Source organism: Podarcis cretensis (genome assembly GCF_951804945.1).
Source record: "Podarcis cretensis genome assembly, chromosome: 16".
Classification (NCBI taxonomy): Eukaryota; Metazoa; Chordata; class Lepidosauria; order Squamata; family Lacertidae; genus Podarcis; species Podarcis cretensis.
In genome coordinates this window covers 22,364,175-22,391,629 of record NC_137186.1, presented here as the reverse complement: position 1 = coordinate 22,391,629, position 27,455 = coordinate 22,364,175, and the positions used below count along the sequence as shown (strand labels likewise).

The following is a 27,455-nucleotide window of genomic DNA, read 5'->3' as shown; positions in this document are numbered from 1 at the left end:
CAAATGACTATGTCCTTATTTATCACATTTAGATATTTCGCTCCAAAATAGAGAGCACTCCCCACCCTGTTTTATCTTTACAACAACCCTGTGAGGTAGGCTGTGTGTGTGTGTGTGTGTGTGCGTGTGTGTGTGTGTGTGAGAGAGAGAGAGAGAGAGAGAGAGAGAGAGAGAGAACATGTGGCAGTGATAAGTAGGCCTGATACATCGCCCATGATCGTTTTGAGGGCCAGAGAGAAATGGCGCCCTCACTCAGAGGTATACTGTGAGTGAGGCTTTTCTGTGCATTGCCTTCTCTACTGCCTCCTTCCTCCCTGTGCCGGACGCTGGTGGTGGAGGGAACTGAGGCCGGGTGGCGAAGGCTGCTTGTTCCTCCCTCCGCTTTTCAACATCACAGCATATCACTATACAGTGGTACCTCGGGTTAAGTACTTAATTCGTTCCGGAGGTCCGTACTTAACCTGAAACTGTTCTTAACCTGAAGCACCACTTTAGCTAATGGGGCCTACCGCTGCTGCCGCACCGCTGCTGTGTGATTTCTGTTCTCATCCTGAAGCAAAGTTCTTAACCTGAGGTAATATTTCAGGGTTAGCGGAGTCTGTAACCTGAAGCGTATGTAACCTGAAGCGTATGTGGCCCGAGGTACCACTGTATTGCAATGTTTGGCTAGTGATACATCGTGATGTTGAAAAGCTAACATCACCCAGCCCTAGCGATGAGAACAGAATGCTGAGCTAGATAGGCCTTTGGGCTGATGCAGGAGGTATTTTGTTGTGTTCTTATTATGGAGAGGGGGGTGTATGTGTGTTTGTTCACAACAAATGTCAGAATCTGGGTTAAAATCTGCTGGTTCAGCCCAGTGACCCATCTAGTCCCAGCATCCTGTTCTCACAGTGGCCAACAACAGTGGGAAGCACACAAGAAGGACCCGAGCCACAAGAGCGGTTCTTTCTGACTGTGGTTTCTTGCAATTGGTTCTTCTGAAGCATGACTTCCTCCAATGGCTTTCAAGGAGGATTGGACAAATTCACGGATAAGCCTATCAATGGCTACTAGCCATGATGAGGATGCTGTGCTTTTCATCTGTGTTTGGGAGACAGTTATGCTTCTGAATACCAGTTGCAGGAAGCCACCAGAGAGGAAAATGTTCTTGCGCTCATGTCCTGCTTGAGACTTTGCCATGGGCATCTTGTTAGCCACTGTGAGAACAGGATGCTGGACTAGATGGACCACTGGCCTGACCCAGCAGGTAAAACGTAAAGGGAACCCTGACCATTAGGTCCAGTCGTGACCGACTCTGGGGTTGCAGCGCTCATCTCGCTTTATTGGCCGAGGGAGCTGGTGTACAGCTTCCGGGTCATGTGGCCAGCATGACTAAGCCGCTTCTGGTGAACCAGAGCAGCGCACGGAAATGCCGTTTACCTTCCTGCCGGAGCGGTACCTATTTATCTACTTGCACTTTGATGTGCTTTTGAACTGCTAGGTTGGCAGGAGCAGGGACCGAGCAACGGGAGCTCACCCCATCGCGGGGATTCGAACCGCCGACCTTTTGATGACCTTCTGATCGGCAAGTCCTAGGCTCTGTGGTTTAACCAACAGCGCCACCCACATCCCTCAAAATACCTCTGAGCTGCAACCCTTTTGTAGTTCTGCAATAGCTAACTCTGCAGGATTACGGGGGGGGGGGGAGAGAACCTGTGGATGGGGAAAGGGGGTTAAACAGAAATGGGAACGCAGATCTGAGGTGGTGTTGCAGAAATAATATATGAACATGAACACACACACACCCAAGTGATGACATGCACCACCACTAGCAAAGCTGTCACACTGCCTCTCCTCAGCGAAAAGTGTGATATCTCTCTGGTGGAGCCAGTTCACACATAGACAGCTGCCAGTCATCAGCTGAGAGCCAGTCGGACCGAGACTGGGGAGAACCTAGTTTCAAATCTCCCCACATGTCATGCATTTTGCTGGATTGACCATCCATACTTCAGAGGGACAGTTATCCTGGGGAGGGGGCTGTGATTCAACAGCTGATCTGGTGTCTGGGAAAGCAGTCAAAGGCAGGTGCAGATGTTGCTCTGGGAATGTGGGCAACTGGAGGGCATGGGTTGGGCTGGGTGCAATTGTTAGATCAGGTCTGAGGTTGCTAGCCCCCTTGCAATCCACTGGCAGCTCACACTGTGAATTGTGTGCTTGGGTGTTTATTTAGGGAAGGGCAGGAGCTACGTGATAGAGCATCTGCATTGCACACCAAAGGCTTTAGGTTCAACCCCCAGCCTCTCCAGGTTGCTTCAGAAGCCTCCTGCCTGAAAGCCCAGAGAACAGCTGCCCAACACTGCAGAGCAGGCAAGGGGACAGAAATGCAGTGGTACGCTTGCGATGGTCACAGCAACACCCCTTCTAATATTATACGGGAATCTTATGGTTACAGAATAATAGCATTTAAGGATGCATTGCAATGTTCCGGGGCCACCGCACGCATAAGTGAAATCGCATAATGTGGGGAGCATCCCAATTTAATAGCGAGGGGTGCCAGGAATGGGATGTGGATGTGCAGCAGAGGCGTGGAAAAGGCACCTCCCACCCTGGGGCAGCACTCCCAAGCAACTTCCAGGCAGCAATCCCAAGAAAGGGAAAGCCAATTTATTTATTTCACAGCGACCTGCATAGACGTGATTGCACACGAATGGGATACCTGTACAGATCTCCATGTGTTGCCTTTTCAGCTAGACCTACTATTTTCTGGAACGTGAACCCGGAGAAACTATTTAGAGTGCTCCAATATCTGCTTTCAGAGTGACTTAAGCTGTGCTTTCCTTGAAGTCCCATTGTACGTAACAGAACTTGCACCCCTTTCTCTTGTCCCTAACTAACAGGATCAGCGGTCAAGGATGATGGGAGTTGTAGTCCCAAAACATCTGGAGGGCCGAGTTTGCCTATGCCTGCTCAACAACTCCCATCATCCCTGGTTGCTTGTTAGGGATGATGGGAGTTGTAGTTCAGCAACATCCGGAGGGACGGAAAGTATCCCACGCTTGGTGAAGACAATGCCGAGATAAGACAGACCAATGCTCAGATTCAATATAAGGCAGCTTCCTAAGACTTAATAACCTGGGCCAATTTTGTCAAAATTGGAATCTGTGCTGCACTGTCTCAGCTCCCGGCCAGCCCCTGCCTGCCCGCCATCCTTATGCTTTCAGTGCCCCTTAAGGCTTAGCTTTGGAGCATACCTCCCCCAGAGTGATCCTAGGAGCCCACTCTCAGCAGCTGACTCTCCTCCTTTCACTCTGATTGGCTCCAATCAGCACGAAGGGTGAGAAGGCTTCTTCTCAGTGGCTAAGAAATGTTCCCCTTTCATGCTGATTGGGTGGCTCTGGAATGCTGGATACAGGGGACTCTGCTGCAGGAATAGTGATGGGTCTTCCACCAACACCTCCCTCCTGGCAACCTTGGACCACTATATGGGGAAGCTTTGGCCCACTGGATGTTGATCAACAACAGGCATAGGCAAACTCGGCCCTCCAGATGTTTTGGAACACCCATCATCCCTAACTAACAGGAACAGTGGTCAAGGATGATGGTAGTTGTAGTCCCAAAACATCTGGAGGACCGAGTTTACCTATGCCTGCTCAACAACTCCTCCCATCATCCCTGGTTGCTTGTTAGGGATGATAGGAGTTGTAGTTCAGCAACATCTGGAGGAACGGAAAGTGTCCCACGCTTGGTGAAGACAATGCCGAGATAAGACGGACCAATGCTCAGATTCAATATAAGGCAGCTTCCTATGACTTAATAACCTGGGCCAATTTTCTCAAAATTGGAATCCATGCTGCATTGTCTCAGCTCCCGGCCAGCCCCTGCCTGCCCGCCACCCTCTCCAACAGCCCACTCCCCGAATGATTACTTCTTGACAGCTTCTCAGCCGCAGCTGGAGCGGAGAATGACAGGCAGAGACAGGTACGTCTGCGTTGCTACAACTGTCACAGTAATTTAGCACTCCAGAGCGGCTCCCACGGAATAATTTAACCAAGGAGGAGGTGGGTAAATGGGTAGGGGTGGGTGCTGCTGGGTGGTGTTGCCCAAGGGATCTGTTGTCCTGCTAGCACAAGACTCTCTTCCCTCCGCCCCTGTGCCCATATCTAAGGAAAGGGGTAGATTTTGGAGGCTCCGTGCTTAATTGTGATGGCCTGGGACTCAGGCTTGGAACCAGAGGAGTCACAGTCCTTTGCCTCAGGCGGCATCTGAGCCAAGTCTGGGGCCTGATTCCAAAGAGCCTCAGTCTGCACACGTTCCCTTGCAACAAGCACCAGCTGGGCCGAGTCAGGGGCCTGAGCCTGCCCTGGCTCCAGATACGGGGAATACCTTGTTGCCTTCAGCTGGGTAATCACTTACAGCTGCTCCACTACCAGTTGGGTCAGGAGAAGCTGAGGCGGCTTCTGGGTCTAGTAACCCACTGACATCTCCAGAGCTGCAGAGACTAAGGTCTGAGAGAAAGAGACCTGAGTACTCGCAGGAGGAGTGCTCACCTTCGGGCAAAACAGGGAGGTGAGTCACCGGGGGATCAGGACCCCGCCCCAGGTTGCAGGAGCAACATTGCTGTTTGCTAGTACCTGCCTGAGACCCTGTACCTGACCTTGCCTGGTTTCCTGCCTCATGTCCTGCCTTGGCCCTGTCGGACTGACTCCTCGCGGAACCCCTGGATTTAGGACCGGACCTGGACAGTGTTGCTCGGGTTACTCCCGGGCCCAGCACATTAATAACCAGAGAAATGAAGGCATTATTAAGACTACAAACAGGCGGTCATGGCAAATCAAACCTGAACTGGGCCCTACTTCCATGACCCGGACTGGGTGGGGAGGGGGAACAGGAGAGGGCGTGGCCACAGGCCCCTCCATGTCACCAACTGAACTGTCAACCGTGGCACCATCAACACAGCTGGTGGCGCCGCCCTCACCTTTGCCGTCCCCTTAATCAACCATCATCGGAGGGGGGTGAGTCTCTGCCCCACCACGGGTGGGGAATTCTGGTCTTCAGGAATCGTGGGAGGGGGCTGCTGTAAGATTGATGGCAATGCGCTACACGTTGGCAAGGGCTCCCAAGGTGGCATGGCAGTGGAGCCAGCCCGAAGGCCCCCCCCCCAGGGCCAAGGAGGATGTCCTGGCTGGTGGTGGCCTGTGCCATGCTGCATAAAGTGGCAAAGACATGGAAGCTGCCCGTGGATATTGAGCTGGGACCACTTAGTCCTGTAGCTGGGATGTGGGCTGGGATGCTGGGATGCTGGGGTCTAAGACCACCCCTGCCATGACAAGGATCCAAGAGCTTTAGAGGTGGAAGTAATCTAGACCAATGTCCTGCAATGCAATTATCATAGGCTCCTCGTCTCTGGATGGGCAACTGAGGCTCATATTTAATTGAATTACTCACCCTGGAATACAGTTTGGGAGTCATTGTACTAGTTATTACAGGAGCGGTTTCTGGGGAATTTCAGCAGTGAGTAATTGTTCAGATGTAATGCAACAGGTTACTTACGCCCATCCACACCTGATTTGTTCACTGAAACTGAAGACGAGTTTTACAGAAGCCAGGTGGCCACATGGGGGTCACAATAGTGACCAAACTGCAAAAGAATGAACCTAGGAGGGAGGTGTCCTTATCAAAAATTAAATGATGCTTTCTTTTTTCTTTAAACTAAGTAGACTTTGAAGAACTTTACTTTGTATAATTCCAGAAAACGACTTTGGCTAGATTAATTATTTTAATGAGGGGAACAGGGAAAACGTGCACAGAAGATCAAATAAATGCAAATCCACTAAGGTTGTGGGGATTCTCATTAAGCATTTCCATTAAAGAAATGGCAAGATCTTGGAATGTGAAATAATTCTCCAAAAGAAAAGGAAGAGGTTGCTCGCTCTCTCCTTCAGGGCTTCAAAGCCAGGAAAATGGGCACAGAAAACTGAACTGGAGCCAGAAAGATCTGGCACAACCTTAGAAGAGAAATGAAAAAATTCTCTGTCGTTAGCTCATCTGCCACAGAGGCAATCGTTCTTAATGGGGTTTTCCGAGTAACGTCTATTACATATTTTGGAAAGTTGTTTGCTTGCTCTGCATTTGGACAGCTCTCAAGATATCATAGCCAAATCTGCCATGGCAGTTCCTAAGATCAAGGAGCAGGGTTTTTTCCTCTGATGTTTCTATACAACTGGGTGCCGTTTTAAATCAAGATGGCAGACTGAAACTTTCAAAACACCACTGATTATATAACAAAATCCTGGGAGAAAAGAGCAGGTTTCCGTCTATGTTGCAATACAACTGGACGCCATTTTGAACCAAGATTGCGAATCGAACCTTCAAAACTGCACTGATTCTGTGGTTTCTCAAAATTCCTAAACAGCACCAAGTACATTGACTGTAACCTTCTTAACAGATAAAATAAAAGGAACCACTTATAGAATACTACAGATGTTAGAATGATCTATCAAATTGTTAGATGACTTTTTTTTAAAAAAAATGCACTCTATATTATTCTACCATTTTTATAATATGGTACTAAAAAGGGACCACACCTTTCCTCGTGCCTATATAGGAGCAACTGCTATTAATTTTAACTTTTCTGCAATTAACCTGCATTAATTTACAAAGCCCTGAACAACTTAGGTCTGGGGCACCACAGGGACCATCTGTACCCTTATATCCCAGTTCGATGACTGAGATCATCTGTAGGAACATTGTTGTCCATTCCCTGAGGCTCATTTGATAGCAACAAGAAACCGAGCCTTTATTGTCATTGGCCCAATCCTGTGGAATACTCTATGTCAATAGAGATTCAGCAGGCGCCTTCTGTTTCAACTTTCAAAAGCCAGCTGAAAACTTTGCTATGGTGTCAGGCTTATTTATGCAGGCAACTAAGAATGCTTCTTTCCATAACAGCTGATTTCTGATCTTAAAATTTGTATGGCTTTATGCATGGCTATTGCAAACCACCCTGATTTCTTTAAGGAATAGGTAACTGCTTGGCCACTGTGAGATAAGGGAGCTGGGGTAGATGGGCCTTTGGACTGATCCAGGAGGATTAGACAAATCCATGCGCTCTACGTGGGGCTACCTTTGAAGGTGACTCGGAAACTACAACTAATCCAAGATGCGGCAGCTAGACTGGTGACTGGGAGCGGCCACCAAAACTATATAACACTGGTCCTGAAAGACCTACATTGGCTCCCAGTATGTTTCCGAGCACAATTCAAAGTGTTGGTGCTGACCTTTAAAGCCCTAAACAGCCTCGGCCCTGGATACCTGAAGGAGCATCTCCACCCCCATCATTCAGCCCGGACCCTGAGGTCCAGCACTAAGGGCCTTCTGGTAGTTCCCTCATTGCAAGAAGTGAAGCTACAGGGAACCAGGCAGAGGACCTTCTCAGTAGTGGCGCCTGCCCTGTTAGAATGTCAGGTGTCAAGGAGATGAGTAACTATATAACCTTTAGAAGACATCTGAAGGTAGTCCTTTATAGGGAAGCTTTTGAATGTTTACTGTTTTATGGTGTTTTTATATATGTTGGAAGCCTCCCACAGCGGCTGGTGCAACCCAGTCAGGTGTGTGGGATACAAATCAACATCATCATCATGACAGCCATGTTCACCTCCTGCTTTGAGGCCTTCCCACTTTTTGGTCACTGTGAGAACAGGATGCCTGGCAAGGTGGGCCATCAGCCTGATCCAGCAACAAATCTCTTCTTAGCTTCGCTGTCCATGCTGGCTAGGAACACTGGGACTTGTATTCCGCCATGTTGGCTATACCTATCAGAGTCTCAACTCCGCCGCCCCAAAAGCAGTGATGTGAAAAGACTATCCAGGGGCCATTAGCACACATCCTATTGTTTATTTCTTCTGTGGGCCCCAGCGCTTGGAGAAATACAAACACCCCTAGCGGCCTTTGAAACAGTTTAAGATGGTGGTGTTGCGAGGCGCTTGTTTGGGGTGGGGAGCACCTACTTCTCCTCCTCCCCTCCGCCATTAATCAGATTTTAATCATATTCAGCATGATGCCAGAGGTGTCTGCAGCCAATAAGAGGTGATGGCAGCCAGCTGCACTTTACTGACAGAAGCTGTCAAAACAGCCTTGCAAACAGGAGCTGGAGAAGGAGGGGGGAGAGCTCGATGATAGTGCGAAAATGAGATACAAAACAAGGGGGCATGGGGAAAGGTGTGGGGATGTAGCTGCTCACCCCCCCCCCCCAATTTGAGTAGCTTAGGGATAAAAAGGAAATATCCAAGCAAATGTTAAAGATGCGGCATAAACACTTAATCGTCGGTGGAGGTGGACACATACAAACACAAAGGGGTACCAGGTGGAGGAAGAGTGGTGGCCGCCACGGAGATAGTTGAAGACATTGCATCGGTGCTCCAAACATCCCTGCAGAAGAGATCAACTCTTGTTTCCATTATGCAAGTGGGGGAATCGAAGCTTTGAGAGGTCATGGCTTACCAAATCAGGCTGGATTCTGAGATTTGTTGTGGACAAATCCAGCCCATAAGAAGCCCAGAGCAGCCCTCCTAGCTCAGACCAAAGAACTATTTAGTCCAGCATCTTGGTCTCTCACAGTGGCCAACCAGGTGCCCCAATGGGAAGCTCACAAGCAGGTGTGAGGGTGGGGCAAAAGTTCTCTCCCACTGCTGAAGACCAGCAGCTGGTCTTCAGAAGCATACTGGCTTGGTCAGGGAAGGTAGAACACAGCCATTGTGGCTGTTGTTGCTTAGTCTTTTAGTCCTGTGCGACTCTTCATGACCCCATGGACCAGAGCACGCCAGGCACTTCTGTCTTCCACTGCCTCCCGCAGTTTGGTCAAACTCATGTTAGTAGCTTCAAGAACACTGTCCAACCATCTCATCCTCTGTCGTCCCCTTCTCCTTGTGCTCTCAATATTTCTCAATATCAGGGTCTTTTCCAGGGAGTCTTCTCTTCTCATGAGGTGGCCAAAGTATTGGAGCCTCAGCTTCAGGATATGTCCTTCCAGTGAGCACTCAGGGCTGATTTCTTTAAGAATGGATAGGTTTGATCTTCTTGCAGTCCATGGGACTCTCAAGAGTCTCCTCCAGCACCATAATTCAAAAGCATCAATACTTCGGCGATTAGCCTTCTTTATGGTCCAGCTCTCACTTCCATACATCACTACTGGGAAAACCATAGCTTTAACTATATGGACCTTTGTTGGCAAGGTGATGTCTCTGCTTTTTAAGATGCTGTCTAGGTTTGTCTTGGCTGTCATTACTACCTCTTGTGGAAGTGAGTTCCATAGTTCAACTACGCAGTGTTTGACAAACTTGCTTTCACCTATCCTGAATCTTCTAACCTTCAGCTTCTTTGGGTCAAATTCAAAGCTGATCTTATTCATGTCTATCATCTACAACATCCTCCTCAATCATCCACATCTATAATCATCCATAGATTTTGAAGTTTCTTTGTCTGTCCATCTAATTCCTATGCATTCAGACAACTCATAATGGTATCGTAACAAAATTTGGCGTGATGGTTCCTGAGACTGAGGAGCAGGTTATCCTCTATGTTCGGCTACAAATTGGACGCCATTTTGAAGCAAGATGGCAGACCCGAACCTTTCAAAACTCCAATGCTTTAAAGAAAATTTGGCAGGATTGTATGCCATACCCAACAGCCTTAGAATGAAAATAGGTGTCATCGTCCCCCAGGCATTAAGAAGTAGGGATGGGCGATATCTGGTTTTCAATATCGCAATATATCATCAGCTAAACATCATGATATACCAATAGATCACAATGTCTGAAATAAGGATGGACCTATGTAGAGGCAGTGTCTAGCTTCGCGGTTTCTCCCACATTGTGATTTTTGCATAGCATGCACACATCATGATTCACAATATACTGCCAGGTCAAACATTATGAAACCAATATCATGATATGGACTTGAAACCGGTTTTGGACGACACATCATGATTCACAATATATTGCCATGTCAAAAAATATGAAACAGATATCAAGATAGGAACTTCAAAACAGTTTTGGAAGATATATCGCCCAGCCCTATTAAGAAGCTATACAAATAATTATCCATGTATAAATCTCAGTGTTTTTTGGTTTCTAAGAATTCCTAAGCAATGCCAGGAAGTACTGTCAGCTAGCATATATAAAATACAAACACAGATAAGGAAAAAGATTTAATCTTCTCCTTGATATGCTTGTTTTCTTCTCCTTAATATGCTTGTTTTATTCATACAGGAAGTTTTTGTTTACATAAAGGAAAGAAGATTTTATCTCCTATCTGTAGCCAAAACATAGGACAACCCAGTAAATGCTTAGGGATGAGAACATGAATAAATGTATGCAGAAGAGGTAGGAAAATCGGAATGGTCTTTCTCTACACCAGGGCTGGCCAATACAATAGCAACTTCAAGTTCCCATCAGCCTGAGCCAGCATGGCCAACAGTCAAGGGTGATGAGAGTTGCAGTCCCACATCCAGAGAGCAGCATGCTGGCTACTCATTCTCTGTACAGCCATGTAGGCATGGTTCTAGTCCTCAGGGAACCATAGGTAAAATTGCAGGCTACAAAGAGGGGAATTTTTAAGGGGTATAAAGACCATACATAGCAGCTTATGAGGGCAGGTGTTATAGTCTCCTACAGCATTGGTTCCCAAGTGCTGGTCCACAAACCACAAGGGGTCCGTGGCACCATTCACGTAACATAACAAAAACTACCACAGAGATATCAAAATTTTTAAAAGTAGGGGGTCCATGGCTTGGCTTTTGAAAAACAGGGGGCCCACAGCACTTTAGCCGATTGGGAACCACTGTCCCACAGGGTTCCTCACTCCTCTCAGATAAATATACGGAGCTGGGTGTTACCTTGGTGTAGGAGGTTAAATGCAAATACAGTGGTACCTCTGGTTAAGTACTTAATTCGTTCCGGAGGTCTGTTCTTAACCTGAAACTGTTCTTAACCTGAAGCACCACTTTAGCTAATGGGGCCTCCCACTGCTGCCGCACCGCCGGAGCACAATTTCTGTTCTCATCCTGAAGTAAAGTTCTTAACCTGAAGCACTATTTCTGGGTTAGCGGAGTCTGTAACCTGAAGCGTATGTAACCCGAGGTACCACTGTAAAATACAACAGCACCTAATTTCTCAAGAGGACATGCCTTCCCTGCAACCTGCCATGAAATTTTGGAGTAACCAGTGGTGTAGCTAAGAGGGGGTGGGGGGAAATTTGAAGGGAGAAGCACAACACAAGGCACCCAATCCCACCAGCTTCCCAGGTTAAAGGTACTCAGGATGGGGAAGAAGCAAAATAAATAAATAACCCCCCCTCCTCTTTTTTTTAACCAGCCAAAGCTGCTACTTCAAGAAAGAAAAAAAGAAAAAAAGAAAAAAGCATCCATTTGGCAGGGAGGCCGTGTGCACCTTCCCCACCCAGCCCCTGCTAGGCTCCACTGGAACAGACACGATGCAGTCCTGCGTGACAGCACGAAATTAATACCATTTTGGGGAAAGCTGGCAGTGAATAATGAGAGTCTGAAATACCTTGTTTCCTCCGTTCGCCTCTTTTAACCCTTGCACTGCTGCAGCTCTCTAGCAGGGCCACGGCACTAACACCGCCCAGTTTGGGCAATTTGTGGGGAGCACCGGCGACGGTCCCTGGTTGGGAGTTGGGTGCAAGAATGGGGGTCACTGGGAAAGATGCTCTCTACCTGTGGGTCTCTTCTCCTTCTGAATGAACCTACCCTCTCTTCCTTCTGTTATCTCCACTGCCTGCTCACCTGGCCCACTGCCTATGGAACAACCAGCACCACCTTCCGCAGAGAAAAGGCGATGAGCAAATGAACGATGTTGTAGTGTTTTTAGTTTAGAGAAAAGAAGAGCCAAGAGGCAACATGACAGAAGTTGATAAAATTGTGCAATGCGTAGAGAAAGTGAACAAAGTTATTCTCCTTTTCTCTTGACACTAGAACTCCTAGACATCCAATGAAGATCAGTAATGTCCTCTGCGGATTTGTGCGATGCTCTCCAGACTGGTGACTGGGAGTGGCCACTGAGACCATATTAAACCGGTCCTGAAAGACCTACATTGGCTCTCAGTACGTTTCTGAGCACAATTCAAAACATTGGTGCTGACCTTTAAGGCCCTAAACGGCCTCGGTCCTGTATACCTGAAGGAGCGTCCCCACCCCCATTGTTCAGCCTGGACACTGAGGTCCAGCTCCGAGGGCCTTCTGGCGGTTCCCTCCCTGCGAGAAGCGAGGTTACAGGGAACCAGGCAGAGGGCCTTCTCGGTAGTGGCGCCTTCCCTGTGGAACGCCCTCCCATCAGATGTCAAGGAAATAAGCAACTATCTGACTTTTAAAAGACATCTGAAGGCAGCCCTGTTTAGGGAAGTTTTAGTATTTAATGATGTATTGTGTTTTTAACATTCGGTTGGGAGTCGCCCAGAGTGGCTGGGGAAACCCAGCCAGATGGGTGGGGTATAAATAATAAATTATTATTACAGTGGTGCCTCACAAGATGAAATTAATCCGTTCCGCGAGTCTCTTCGTCTTGCAGTTTTTTCGTCTTGCGAAGCACGGCTATTAGCGGCTTAGCGGCTATTAACGGCTTAGCGGCTTAGCGGCTATTAATGGCTTAGCGGCTTTAAGAAAAAGGAAACAAACTCGCAAGAACTCGCAAGACGTTTCGTCTTGCAAAGCAAGCCCATAAGGAAATTCGTCTTGCGGAACGACTCAAAAAACGGAAAACTCTTTCGTCTTGCGCGTTTTTCGTCTTGTGAGGTACCACTGTATTATTATTATTATTATTATTATTATTATTATTATTATTACACTGACTGGCAGCAGCTCCCTGGACTCTCAGGCAGGAGTTCTTCCTATCCCTAACCTAGGAGATGCCTGGAGCTCCATGCAAAGCAGAAGATTCAGGGAGGATAAGAAAAAAGGACTTTTTCATGCAGCTCTTAGTTAAACTATGGAACTCGCTTCTGCAGGAGGGAGCGACGGCCGCCAACTTAGATGGCTTTAAAAGAGGATTGGACAGCTTCATGGAGGAGAGGGGTTATCAGTGGCCACGATGGCTGTGCTCTGCCTCCATCATCGAAAGCAATGATGCACCTGAAAAGCGGTTGCTGCAAACTGCAGGAGGGGAGAGGGGTCTTGTGTCAGGTCCTGCTTGCAGGTTTCCCCATGGTTGGCCACTGTGAGAACAGGGTGTGGGTCTACATGGGCCCACTGGCCTAATCCAGAACCCTCTTCTTACTTTCTTCGACCGCCCGTCCTTCGCCTTCCCTTGCTGATTGGGAACCTGATTGCCAGCCTACCTTTGACAACATCACCTGCCTCTGATTCTTTCGACTTTGGTCTGTCCGTGCCAGAATGGGACCAGCTGGTGCCAGCTGTCTCAGAGCCTGGCTGAAGACACACAGACACACAGACACACACACACACCACAAATATATATTAGGCATTTTAAGAACTCAGCCACCGTCTACCTGCATTTGGACCTAAAACTACCAGGGAGAGTTTTCAATTCTGCTGCCAGCTAGAAAAATCCTTTGCCCACTGCCATTTCGATTGCAGTCACCGCAGGAGGAGAAAAACTACTTCTGAGAAGTGTTCATTTCAGTGTGTGTGTGTTTTGCAGGAGGGAAACGAAGACACTGCTGAGTTTTGTTTAGATGCTCTTCTGGAATATATATCTTTGCTCTAAAGCCCAGAGTGAAGGAGCTGCCCGGCACAAACAACTGACAGCAAGACTCCTTGTTCTCTGGAGCGAGGCTGTTATCTGTGGGTCTGGGCTCCTCTGTGCATGGAACAAAAAAGAAAAGAAGAAAAAAACTAGCTGGCAGCCAGTGCAGTCAGACCAGGTTTGGCGTTATTTGCTCAAACTGCCTTGCCCCTGTGAGCAGCCTAGCTGCTGAATTCTGCACCAGCTGACGTTTCCAAACTGTCTTCAGAGGAAGCCCCACATATGTCGCACTGCAGCAATCTAACCCAGAGGTTAGGCTATCCCTGTCCAGAAAGGGGTGAAGCTGGACCACGGAGGCCACCTGAGCCTCAAGCGACCGCGATGGATCCAGCAGTAGCCCCAAGTTATGGACCCGCTCCTTCAGAGGGTGTGCAACCGCCTTAAGAGCAGCCCAGACACTGAGATCCAGCTCCGAGGGCCTTCTGGCGGTTCCTTCACTGCGAGAAGTGAGGTTACAGGGAACCAGGCAGTGAGGGCCTTCTTGGTAGTGGCACCCGCCCCGTGGAACACCCATCCATCAGATGTCACGACGATACGTAACTATACAAGCTTTAGAGGACAACTGAAGGCAGCCCTGTATCGGGAAGTTTTTAATGTTTAAAGTTTTACAGTGGTACCTCAGGTTACATACGATTCAGGTTGCATACGCTTCAGGTTACAGACTCCCCTAACCCAGAAATAGTGCTTCAGGTTAAGAACTTTGCTTCAGGATGAGAACAGAAATCGTGCTCCGGCAGCGCGGCAGCAGCAGGAGGCCCCATTAGCTAAAGTGGTGCTTCAGGTTAAGAACAGTTTCAGGTGAAGAATGGACCTCTGAAACGAATTAAGTACTTAACCCGAGGTACCACTGTATTATGTTTTTATATACGTTGGAAGCCACCCAGAGTGGCAACCCAATCAGATGGGCAGGATAAGAATAATAAAATTATTAATATTAATATTATGAGCAGGCTATGTTATGTCTCAGACACCTGATGAAGGGAACTGCCCACTAACAGTGCCTCAGCCTTATCTGGATTGAGCTTCACTTTAATGGCTCTCATCCAGTCCACTAACATGGCCAGTCCACACCTGCAGATGTCAACATAACCTTGAGGCTGGACTACTGCATACCCTCCAACATTCCTCCGATGAAAATAGGGACGTCCCATTACATGATGATCATTTTACTATTTATATCCCCCACATCATACTGGAAAATAGGAACACTTGAAGGGTCTGCTACTGCAATGGGCTGCCCTTGGGCCTGGTTCGGAAGCTCCAGCTGATGTAGAACGTGGTGGCCAGACAGCTGATGGGGCACATAGCTGACCCCATTGCCAAAATATTTGCACGGGCTGCCCATCTACCACCAATACAGGTTCAAGGTCTTGTGTTACTACAAAGCCTGAACAACTTAGGTCCAGGGTACCTTAGGGATCGGCTTAACCTTTACATGTAAACTTGACCACTGAGATTATTGGCAGTCCTGAGGAATACTCTGCCAACAGAGTTTCTGCTTTAGTCTTTAAACTCCTGCTGAAAACTTTTCTATCGCCAAGCTTATATGCATGGGCAATTCAGAAAACATCTGCACGTAACAGTTACTCGATATCTGATTTTAAATGTTTACATGGTTTTTCATGGTATAGATATATACCTCTGTCGTAATCGCTTTGATTTCTTTTCTGATGAACAGAGATCTTCAAGCATTTTAATAAATAAATAACAATAAACATTTCGATGTTTTAAGCATTGGTCTAAGCTACAGCTACCTAAACCGCCAAACACAGCTGAGCAATTATTTGTTTAAGATACTTAGATGCCGTCCAATGACAAAAGATCTCTGGGTGTACTTCAGCAGAAGTTAAGAACACAATTAGGTAACAAAAGACATAGACCATAGAATCAAAATGCAGCATGAAAGCCAGCAATCACAGACTGCATGCGCAGAGCTTAATAACAATAAAAGGCAGAGGTTTTCACAAGAGTCAGAAATTTCGCAAATCCTTAAAACTCCAAATAAGCAAATAAAAGCAGAATAAATTACCAGTTGATATTATCTGGAGCCACGCACAAGCAAAAGAAAACCTGGTTCCCACAACCCCCACCCCATACCAACAGAAACCCAGGATAATAGGAGTGAGATTCCCGGGGTCTCTGTGGCTAGGTCCCATACAAAATTCACACATGCTCTCACCATAAAATCACATGAGAATATAGGAAGTTGCCTTATACCAAGCCAGACCATTGATCCACCTAAGTTAACAGTGTCTACAATGATGGGAAATGGTGCTGCAAGGTTTCATCCTCTCCCAAGTTTTCAGGTTCCTGATCAAAGGGGCGATTTCCAAGCACATTCAGCTGAACATGGGTAGCACTGTCCTACAGACCTACAAGCTCAATGCACGAAGTTTCAAGGGGGGAGGGTGTGGCATGCAGAAGGGTCCCTGAGCATCACATACAGCTCCATCCATTTAGAGTCCTTGCTCTAGGAGTCATCCACGTTTTAGGTCAATGGGCACAGTTGGATTTTTGAGGACGTACCACGGGGGTGCCACCCACTCTGGTCATTTCTCTCACCCGCTCCTGTACACACACACACACACACACACACACACACGGACCCTACCCCTTGAGACAGAAAAGAGGGAGAAAATGCCCACACAATTCACTTTGGTAGGGATCTGAGCAAGAGCCTCACCCGGAAGAGTTAACCTGAGCCTTGAAAAGCACATAGAGCTAAAAGATGAAGCGAGAAAGAGCGCCATTCTTCCATCTTCCTCCTTCAACACTCTGCATTTTCCAAGTTTTCCTCTATTGTATTTCGAACCAATTATCTTTCCCCTCCCTTTATGTTGTTTGTATGCTGATAAATGATTTCCCTCCACCCACCACCCACCCCACATAAAAATGCTTTGGGCTCATAATAAACCATTTAAAGCACCTGGAGATCCTCCTTTGTTCTTTAAACCAGGTCAAAGCACTTGTCAATCAAGCTGGGCATTGATAATTCTGACTGGCAGTGGCTCTCCAGAGTTTCAGCCAGAGAAGGGTCTTTTCCTGTCACCTGGTACCTGATCCTTTTCCCTGAAGATGCCAAGAACTGAACTGTGGTCTATGTGCAGAGAAAGTGCTCTGACATTGAACCGACCCCCCTGCCCTAGTGGCTTTCCTCCCTGGCTCCTAAAATAACCTCTGATCCCAAGCACTACATTTTCCTACCTCATTCATTTCTCTCCATGCTATACCTGCACTAGAATCGTGCTGAGTTCCAGAGTTCTAAACGTGGGATGGGGACTGAATGAAGCTTCTGCTCCTGCCAACTTTGCTCTCTTGCCTTTGACTGTCCCTTACTCAATGGGGGAGGGAAAGGCACTCTGCACATGCTCAGAGGAGCTTTTTTTTTTTGCACGCGGGGAACCTAGTCAGACTAATGGGTGGTTAGCCAAGGGAGCAAGCAAGGAAGCAGCTCCTACCCGCGGTTCTTCTAAAATGGGACATTGGCCAAGCTCTCTTTAACCCCTTGTTCCCCAATCCCAATGTTTCTCTCTCCCCCCCCAACCACACACTGCAAGACTATTGCTAACTCCTGTCCACAAGCAGATATGCAAAGCAAAAAAAGGGATGGGTATATGCCACTGTCATGCAAAAGGGAAGGACTCCACTGACGCCCCTCTCGGCTCATTGCGCCTGGGAGCCTTCTCCCCTGTTTTTCAGAGCAGGCAGAGTAGTCAAAGGGCAAAGCAGCCATCACCAGTCCTTCGGCCCTCACTTAGTTCAAAATGCAGCAGTCATTGCAAAAGAGACAGAGAAATAGTCACCCGCTAGGAAATACAAGAGCGATAAGATAGATTTGACACCAGTCCTGAATTTTCCTGGGTTTCACAGGCAGGGGGCGAGGGGCGCTGGTCTTTGTATTCTGGCATGTACTCAGAAGGTCCCCGAACAAAATCAAAATCAAAACCAAACCACTGGGTAAATTCTAAGTCTTCAGCCTTTACACACTGTCAGCACAGGAACAACAACCAAAAACTAAAAAAAAATTAAAAATGCTCTGGAGGGGGAGAAAATGACACATGCGTTTTTGGGGTCCACCGAGATGCTCTGAGCCACACTTGTGGCTTCTGAGAAAGGTACAAAGGCGTGGGGCACCCTTTTTGCTCCGAGCTGGGAAGCGAAATCCTATGTGTGCTTTGTGCTCCCTCTCCCTCTGCCATCTCGCACCCACCCCTAGCTAATTTGTAAGCTTGCTAATCCTGGTGGGGAAATGAGCGTTTCCTCCAGCTCAAACAGAAGGGGGAAAATAGCAAGTGCCCACAGAGGAGAGGAAACGTCTCTCCAGCCATTCCCATCATCAATGCAGGGGGGAGCATCCCTGGCCCAGGCCAACAACCATTTCTAAGGATGCAGGTTAAGGCAACAGACGCCGGCTTCCACACACACAAGAACCTTGGTTTCTCCCACCTCCACCTGACCAGAGCCTTTAACCTCCACCGGCAGCTGTCATTGCCTAGCAAAGAGCATTCCAGGGAGAGCTTGAGCTCTCCTCTCCAGCAAAGGCTAAGAGTGCCCCCTGGCGGTCCGGCAAAGGAAGAGCAGTTGGTATCCACACAACCCTTCTATTCACAGGGGTGTAAAAAGCATAGAACCGCGGTGATACCAGGGTTCCCCGTTAAAGGGGCCTTGGGGGGAGGCATTGGCCATACGCCGAGAGGTTGTCATTGCTCTCCCCTCCAACGGCGGCAAAACGGGGGGCGGGCTCTCTGCTTGAACACACGTTTCTCCAGAGCCAGCCCAATCCCCACGCATTCTGGATAATCCTGAAGTCTCCCAGATCCCTGGGCGGGGAACTGGGAAGGATAAACTACATCTGAAACTTAATAAAGTTGTGGGCAATTTTAATCCCATAGCATGTTGTCTTGAGCCATTATTCTGCTCGGGGGTCGCCTGGGGTTGGGGGGACTCCGCCTATCCATGCAATGACTGCTCCCCACATCAAATGGGGGGCACCTTTTGTGCCGTCATGCGTGGCCCCCCCAAATCCCAGTGTGGCTCCTGGTAGTTTGGGCTGGCTTCATCCTCCCCAGGCTGGATACCTGGAGGTCTCCTCCTACCCCAGCCATTTGCCCAATCCTGCCTGGGGAGGCATTGCCAGGGGATTGGCCAGGTAAGGGGACAGGCTTGTTAAGAGTAGGGAGGGGCCCTCCAAAGGTCATCCAGTCAAACGCCCCTTGCAATGCAGGAATCACAACCTGCGGCAGCTGCTGCGCACAGGGACTGGTGGGGCAGGAGGCAGGGAAGTGGACCCAGAAGCAATGGCAGATGGCAGAGCTAGCTAATGCTAGCTTTGGCTCCATCCTCCTCCCTGCTCAGTTCCAGAAGAGCATAATTGAGGGGAGGAAGATGCCCCGAATTAGGCCAATGGGTCCATCTCTCTCAATATTGTTGACACTGATCGGCTGCAGCACCCAAGGACATCTGATGGGTGGAAGGGAGAGGGGGGGGGGTCTCTATTTTCCAACCCAACAATGGGGTCTCTTCCAGGCTGTTGTAAGGGAGAGACAGAAAACCAGAGGGTGCAGAGGTGGAACGGCGTATCATTGAAGAGATCGTGGCAGGTAGGAACCCTGAACGAGAGTATACAATTCCATAACAGGCAGTGGTAGATCACACCCACCCCAACACCCTGTTAAAGGCAACCCCTCTTTGTTTTCAGCCAGTTCAACTTGGCTAACAAAAGCCACAGCTTTGCTAGTCCAGGGAGCCACAGCCCTTTGCTAGTCCAGGGAGCCGCAAAAGCCAGTGAAATAACACAGGCAGGAGTCCGGAGAAAGGAAAGACGATCGTGATAGCACTGTACTGAGCCAACTGAACAAGAACAGCATATAACTTGAGGGGGAAATACTCCAGGCCTTGTTCATAGCAGGAATACATTCAATGAAATGTATAAAGACAAAACTCCCTCAGAACTACACAGCCAATCAGAGCACACTATGTGAGGATCATGCCGCAGTGATTGGTCACTAAGCAACACCTGCACTTGCCCCGCTCTGGGCTAGGTGACTTGAACATGAACAGAATCAACAAATCCCTACTGTTGCACTTCTAAGACACGGGACATTGAATGTGGCTACAAGAAATACCTCCTTACCTGAAAAGCTCTCTGATTTCTTTCACGGTTGCCTGGAAGGGGATATTACGCACTAAGATCTTGGAGCTCTTTTGCTTCTTGCTGGTTTGCTTCTTCCGGGCCGAGACCGCAGCTGACCTGATGGATCAAAAGAGACAGGGGTGAGCTCATCCCTCCATCACCGCCAGGATCTGCCTCCTCCCCAACTAACAGGAGTTTTTGTCAATGTCGGCACTGCTAAGTTTCCTTGGGGTGCAAGGGTGTACAGCTTTGCTCCAGACCAAGATCACCACCCTGGGCTGAAGCAGCAGCATAGATGCCAAAGCCAGCTGGCAAAAGATGCCCAACTCCACACGTCCATCAAATAGGAGAATCCACTGAAAAGTTTCGGCTCTTGGGAACTCCTGATATGGATGGTGGCGGCTGCTGGAACCTCAACTGCCCCCAAACGCAAAAAGCTTACTGGGCTTGCAGCTTTCAAGTTTGTATAAAAATATGTGGAGTAATAATAATAATGATGATGATGATGATAAAATTTATACCCCACCCATCTGACTGGGTTTCCCCAGCTACTCTGGGTGGCTCCCAACCGAATGTTAAAAAAACAATACAGCATTAAACATTAAAAACTTCCCTAAACAGGGCTGCCTTCAGATGTCTTTTAAAAGCCAGGTGGTTGTTTATTTCCTTGACATCTGATGGGAGGACATTCCACATGGAGGGTGCCACTACTGAGAAGGCCCTCTGCCTGGTTCCCTGTAACCTCACTTCTCGCAGGGAGGGAACCGCCAGGAGGCCCTCGGAGCTGGACCTCAGTGTCCAGGCTGAACAATGGGGGTGGGGACGCTCCTTCAGCTATACTGGGCCGAGGCCATTTAGGGCTTTAAAGGTCAGCACCAACACTTTGAATTGTGCTCAGAAATGTCCTGGGAGCCAATGTAGGTCTTTCAGGACTGGTATTACATGGTATTGGTGGCCACTCCCAGTCACCAGTCTAGCTGCTGCATTCTGGATTAGTTGTAGTTTCCAAGTCACCTTCAAAGGTAGCTCCACGTACAGAGTATTGCAGTAGTCCAAGAGGGAAATAACTAGAGCATGCACCATACTGGTGAGTTCAGCACTAGCTGAAAAAACAACATAAAAGGCCTGCAAGACCTGGGAAAAAACCATGCTGTTTGGTGGGGTTTTATCTCATATACAACAAATGCACACACAGACAGGACTCCCTCTCCATAGTGCAACGTGAAATTAAGTCTCTTCCGGATACACTGCACTGCTGGGGGGTTTTTTGCACCTCTATTAGGTTTATTGTATTGATTTGTTCAATTTACTTCAATAAAATTGGGTTGGTTTGTTTTTGTTTTTAAAGCAGGAGCTTTAGTTTGGGCAAGGCTAGGAGCAGGTTTCGATTCCTGCACTTCAGGGGTTGGTCTGGATGACCCATGGGGTCCCCTTTCCAACTGTACAATTCTAGGTTCAACTCCCAAGTCAGGAACTTACTTGACAGCTCTTTCGGAGATCTTCACTTCCAGCTGATGACCATCCACGGAGCAACCCTGTAAGAAAGCAAAGACTGCTAAGGGGGAATGCAAGAGACCTCCAAGTATGACACCCAAAGCCACCTTATATCTAGAATCAGACCACTGGTCCATCTGGTTCAGTTTTGTCTACACTGACTGGCAGTGGCCCTTCAGGGTTTCAAGGCGAGGGCCCTATCTGGAGAGGCCAGGGATTGAACCTGGGACTTTCTGCACACAAGGCAGATGATCAACCACTGCACTATGGCCCTTCCCCAACTTAGGAAGCAGACTTACGCCAGGTCAGACCATTTGTCCATCTATTCCAGTACTGCCTACTCTGACTGGCAGCAGCTCTCTCAGGCAGAGAACAGTCCTTTCTTGCTGCCTGGTCCCTTGTAAACTTGAGGGGCCAAGAATTGAACTCAGGACCTTCAGCACATCAAGCACGCACTCTTAACAAGCTACAGTCCCCACTCTCTGCATGTGGAAGAGAAGAGGCGTTCAGCCATTACCTGTAGCTGTTTGAGGGCTTTCTGAGCATGCTCTGGTTTCTTGTATTCCACAAATCCAAACCCCATGGAAAGGAGCGCTCCTGGAAAAGAAGTGCAAAAGGTGTTGGGGGCACTGGAGGGGAGAGAAAACATTACCTACCAGTTTTAGAGGGACAGAAATATCGGAAGCTGTCTAGGCGAGAGACCACAGTGACATGATGACTGGTGTTTACTGATAGGGCAGAAAGCAGGGAGGCCAACAGTAGGTGGTGCCAGAGGCAATGGCAGGCTAAGCCAATTAATTCTTGGTTTGTTTCCATCCTCCTGCTTGCTCAGTTCCACAACGGCAAAACATAGAGGAGGAAGTTGACAGCAGGGTCCATCCCATGGGCTGGTTTTTACGTAAAAAGGCAGGCGGGTGGGGCAGTGCCCCACTCGCTCCAACAGACCAGCCTCCACTGCACTGGCCCAACGAGCTGAAACTTTGCTGGTGGTGCTGCCACTGGGGTTGGCATTGAGCCATGACAGGGTCTCCCCCCTTTGTGCGATGCCCTCCCTGGCGAGGTGCATCTATCTCCCTCACTGTTGACTTTCAGGAAGACTCTCAAAAACATCCCTGTTTACCGAGGCATTTGACAGCTAAAATATCTTGTTCCTGGCAACCCTGTGAACCAGTGTCTTTATAACGCTTTTAACAATTTCTAGATTTTTAATTTTACCTTTCATTCTTGGTTTGCTTGCTGCCCTGGGCTCCCTCAGGATGAAGGGCCATATACACACTGAAATGCTAATAATAAGCATCATCATCGTTTATATTTTTATACAGTCGTACTTCAGAAGTCGAACTCCTTGTGAGTCAAACATTTTGGCTCCCGAACGCCGCAGACCCAGAAGTGAGTGTTCCGGTTTGTGAACGTTTTTTGGAACCCAAACGTCCGATGCGGCTTCCGATTGGCTGCAGGAACTTCCTGCAACCAACTGAAAGCCGTGCCTTGGTTTCCGAACATTTTGGAAGTCGAACGGACTTCTGGAACGGATTCCGTTTGACTTCCAAGGTATGGCTGCATTGTTGTGTTATGTTTTTATATTGATGCAAACTGCTGTAATAAGATTCTTATGACACAATGATATTTTATTTATAATTTTAGGGTGGGAAATACATAAGTTGGTGCTTTTTGTGGCAGTACTTGATGGTACCAAGTAATGTTGACTCTTTTTCTGCTGCTCATGGCATCCATCCTGCTATAGCAACCCTTTGACCAAGATATGAGTTCCAGCACCTGTTATTTTCACCAAAAAGGGGGGGGGGACGCACCCTAGAGCAGTTTTTGCCAACCTGGACTACAGGTGCCAAGGGCTAATTAATTGGACAAGAGGACGTACCAGCTTTATCTTTCTTCTTTGAGATGGCGCAACTCTTCACGGCTCCCACCTTGGAAAAAACCTGGAAGGAAAAAATTGTGCACTTCTTAGTTTAACCCCAGAGGAGGGAAAAAATAAAAACAATTTGCAAACCACCCAGAAACAAATGCTAAACTTGCACCACATTCCAGTATATTTCTGGAAGCGGCTTTTACTTCACGTAAAAAAAAAGCTCAGATATAACGCAGACAGCTAACAGTTAGGAAAACTGCAGACGAACAGAACAGACTTCTGTTGTGAATGCAAAATAAAAGTTGAAGTTCCTGCCTTTGGTCAGAGGCCTGGGGAATAAACACAATGCACTCAGCCATTAGACACACACCTCTTGTAGAGTCTCCTCTTTGGTGACAAAGTTGAGGTTCTTTATGAAGAGTGTGCAGCCAGGAATGCTTTCCTCCTCTTCTTCCTCATCCTCCTCTATTTCGGCTTCCACTGGCTGCGGCTGAGCTCCTTGGCTTCCACAATCACCTGCAAAATATCAGGCAGGATCACAGCCATCGCCACCTAGCAGCCGGTTACTCAGATTTAGTTTGGATTCCCACCCCTCCTAAAAAGAGGGGACATTATAACAAGCTTGCAACCTGGTGGTTAGCAAGCATTGCAGTTTACCCACTTTTTTAGGGACTCAATACAGGCAGGTGGCACAACTGAACATTGACACTCCTGAATGTTAAAGAGGATTCCAGACAGGCAAAAGAAAGCACTTCCTTCGCACGCCACAATTGCGGAATTTGTTCCCATGTGATGTTGTGACAGCAACCAGCTTGGATGGCTTTGAAAGAGAATCAGACACATTTGTGGAGGGTAAGACTAGACAGGGTGCTACCAGACAGGGGTGGCAGTGTTCTGCCTCCACTGTCGGAGGAAGCATTTATTTATTTTATTTGTTTTGTTTCATAAAATTCACATGCCGCTTGATTTGTGAAAAGAAAACGCTCAAAGCGGTTTGCAAGAGGAAGAATTTTTTTTTGAAATTATCAGTTGTTGTTTTTAAAACTATCTAAAACCTGGAAAAAAAATTAAAATCAAGGATAAGTGAATGAAAACACATGTAACTACATGTCTGGATAGGTTCGTCTACACAAAAACGTTTTAAGCGGGTGCAAAAAAAAGAGCACAGGGAAGGCGCTGGCCTGATTTCAAGAGGCAGGGAGTTCCAAAGTGTAGGTGAAATACTGATTTCTTACAAATGTGGAATGGGTGTCATGTTGCACCTGGTACAGACAGAAGAGATCCCAAAAGTAAACTGCCCCCAAGCTGTTAAGGGCTTTATATACAGTGGTACCTCAGGTTACATACGCTTCAGGTTACATACTCCGCTAACCCAGAAATATTACCTCGGGTTAAGAACTTTGCTTCAGGATAAGAACAAAAATCGTGCTCCAGCAGCACAGCGGCAGCAGGAGGCCCCATTGGTTAAAGTGGTGCTTCAAGTTAAGAACAGTTTCAGGTTAAGTACGGACCTCCAGAACGAATTAAGTACTTACCCCGAGGTACCACTGTACTAATAGTAACACCTTGAACTTGGCCCAGTAGCAAACTTGCAACTAGGGCAGGTCTGTAATATGCTGACAGTGTCGCACTCCTGTCAGCAATTGCACATTAACTGCAGCTTCCAGATCCAGGGAAACCCCACATAAGTTTTGGAGCGAGGTGGAGAAGCACACTGGGGGCAAGGGGAACACGACAAAACCCTTCTTCCTCTACACCAGCCATATTTGGCCTTCAGTCCTCCAGATATTTCTGAACTACACTTCCCAGCATCTTTGACCACTGGACTATGCTGGCCGGAGACGTCTGAGGCTGAAGAAGCCCGCTCTACACACTTCTGACCTGATGCATCCAGGCTGAACATTTGCGGAGCGCTTCTCTCTGTGTTTAGCCCCAAACCGGGGAACCTCAGACCCAGCCCCCCGCCCCCGCCAAGATGCGAGATATTTAAAAACAGTCAAACCAACGATTCATGTCTTGCTAGATAGGCACACGGTAGGAGCTGACGCTCACAGAGTTTTCCTGCAAATTTGCTAGAGAGAGACTTTGTGAAAGACTGTGCCCTGACAGTGGGAGGGCATAGCTATATGTAGTTTCCTACCTGCCTGGGCATAATCTCTTTCTGATCTCTTTCCACCAAGCCAGAAACGTGAAAACATCTGCACTGGAGCTCAGGCTCCATCTCAAACAAGACTAAAGCATGTTTTTGTAAACGAATTGCGGTTTTAGGCTGCCTGAACAAAGCAGTTCTTATTCTTCAACAAATATTCTGAGTCAGTAAATGTTATTTTCACCTCTTACAAGACTGTTTATGTCAATATTGTTTTGTGGGGAAGAAAAGCGGGGGGCGGGGGGGGATACCAGGAGAATCCAGTCTGCCTTAAGGCATCCTGGATTATTTAAAACTAAAAGGCTAAAACTAGCCTATCTAAGCTTCCTTTTAAGCTGCAAAAGGGATGCCACTCTGCTGAACTCGCAAACGTGAGGAAGGAAGGATAATATCTAACAAATATATCCTCTCCTAGAATCTATTCAAATCCCAACAGGAAATTTGTCCCTGAAATTTGATAACGCTTGAATGATGAAGGGTATGCAGCTATGTAGAAACAAGCCGACTGCACAAACGAGGGGGGGTGAGGTTTCATTTGTTGCTCCACCCACTTTTGACTCTAGCCCCGCCCACTGCTGGAATGTGGCCCCCAGGAGGTCTCCCCGAAGGAAATGCGGCCCTCAGTCTGGAAAAAAAGAGTCCCCCTCCCCTTTATTTAAAGCCAGGCAAAAATTCCTATTACAGGCCTTTTCTAAATGGGGGGGAACGACCCTAGAGAGGCAGCGAATTAGCAAACATAGACATTCACTTTGTTGAAACCAGATTAGAGCCATGGGGAATGAAGACACCCCCCCTTTCCCCCCGATCTACCGTTTCCACAATAATAATAAAACGAAGTCAGCCTCACAGAGCTCTTTTGTAATCAGACGGAGGAATTTACTGCCACTTTCCCCTGGGTGCCAGAGGCTGGCAGCGGAGACCCTTATCGGCCGCGAGCAGATTTCTGAGGGCCGCGGCGCTAAAAGCCCTTTATCTAGAGGTGAGGGTCCTGGCTGTGGGGAAAGGGGAATTTGCTTGCCGGGGCTGGCGTGCAGAAAGGACGTGTGGCTTTGCCTCCGTGCCTCCCTTCTCCTTTGGGAACGAGTACATACAAGCAGGAGATGGTGGGTTTTTTTTTAATGTTTTTTAAATTAGTAGGGGGGAGCAAAACACAAGTTGATAAATGAAAACAGAGGAGGGTCGTGCTGCCGAAATAAGGGCATCTGCAGCAGAGCTGGGAATTAAAAACATAAGAAGAGATCCCTGCTGGATCAAGGCAGTAGCCCAACTGGTCCAGCATTCTGTTCCTGGACCTGTGGGAAAACCTGCAAGCAGAATTCAAGAACAAGAGAAGACTCCTGTGGCTTCTAGCAACTGGTATTCAGAATCATCACTGCCTCGTGGAGGCAGAGCTTCGCCATCATGGCTAGCAGCCCTCTCCTCCACAAATTTGTCTAATCCTCTTTCTCAAGCCATCCGAGCTGGCACATCCTGTGGCAGGGAGTTAATTATGTGCTGCATGAAGAAGTACTTTTAACACACAAACAGGGCCTGCCAACCACAGATTTGCTCCTCCTTCTGCCCTCTCTGGCAGAGTCACCCAGGATGTGATCAGTGAGCCTGGGTTGTACCTGACCAAATTCTTTTCAGCAAAGCGGCAACGAAAATAATGGGCCTATTGGCAGCATTTTTTAATTTCATTTATTAAATTTATTCACTGCCCTTCATCCGAGGATCACAGGGTGGTTTCCGTATAAAAACACAAAAATACGTAACATAGTAACAGACAATAATGATACCCCCCCAACCCACAAATTTAAAAGGCTATAGGTAAGCCTGTTAGGAGAGGAATATACCGTATTTTTCCGTGTATAAGCCTAGGGTTTTCCCCCTAAAAATTAATGTTGAAAATTATTGGGCACCTTATACAAGGATAGTGCTGAGGGTGGATTTTCTTAAATCTGAGTCCCCCAAAATAGAGAGTGTCTTATACATGGGGGTGTCTTATAGACGGAAAAATACGGTAATTAGGCCTGGCGCCTAATGATATGTAATGAAGGCGTCACACGAGTC

General features: G+C 47.8%; 1 protein-coding gene and 1 long non-coding RNA gene across 2 annotated transcripts in view; one reads left to right on the top strand and one right to left on the bottom strand.

The window, feature by feature from the left end:
* LOC307205137 overlaps positions 1-27,455 on the top strand; it is an 854,388-nt gene that overhangs the window by 223,562 nt on the left and 603,371 nt on the right. The gene's annotated exons all lie outside the window — the stretch shown is intronic.
* Positions 1-27,455, bottom strand: part of RBM19 (RNA binding motif protein 19) — a 101,121-nt gene that overhangs the window by 52,308 nt on the left and 21,358 nt on the right. Inside the window, exons 17-21 of the mRNA XM_079957403.1 lie at positions 23,625-23,770; positions 23,264-23,324; positions 21,902-21,981; positions 21,370-21,425; positions 19,891-20,007 (exon numbers count right to left, since the gene is read on the bottom strand). Of these exons, the coding sequence (XP_079813529.1) occupies positions 19,891-20,007; positions 21,370-21,425; positions 21,902-21,981; positions 23,264-23,324; positions 23,625-23,770 (460 nt within the window). The remainder of the gene's footprint in view (positions 1-19,890; positions 20,008-21,369; positions 21,426-21,901; positions 21,982-23,263; positions 23,325-23,624; positions 23,771-27,455) is intronic.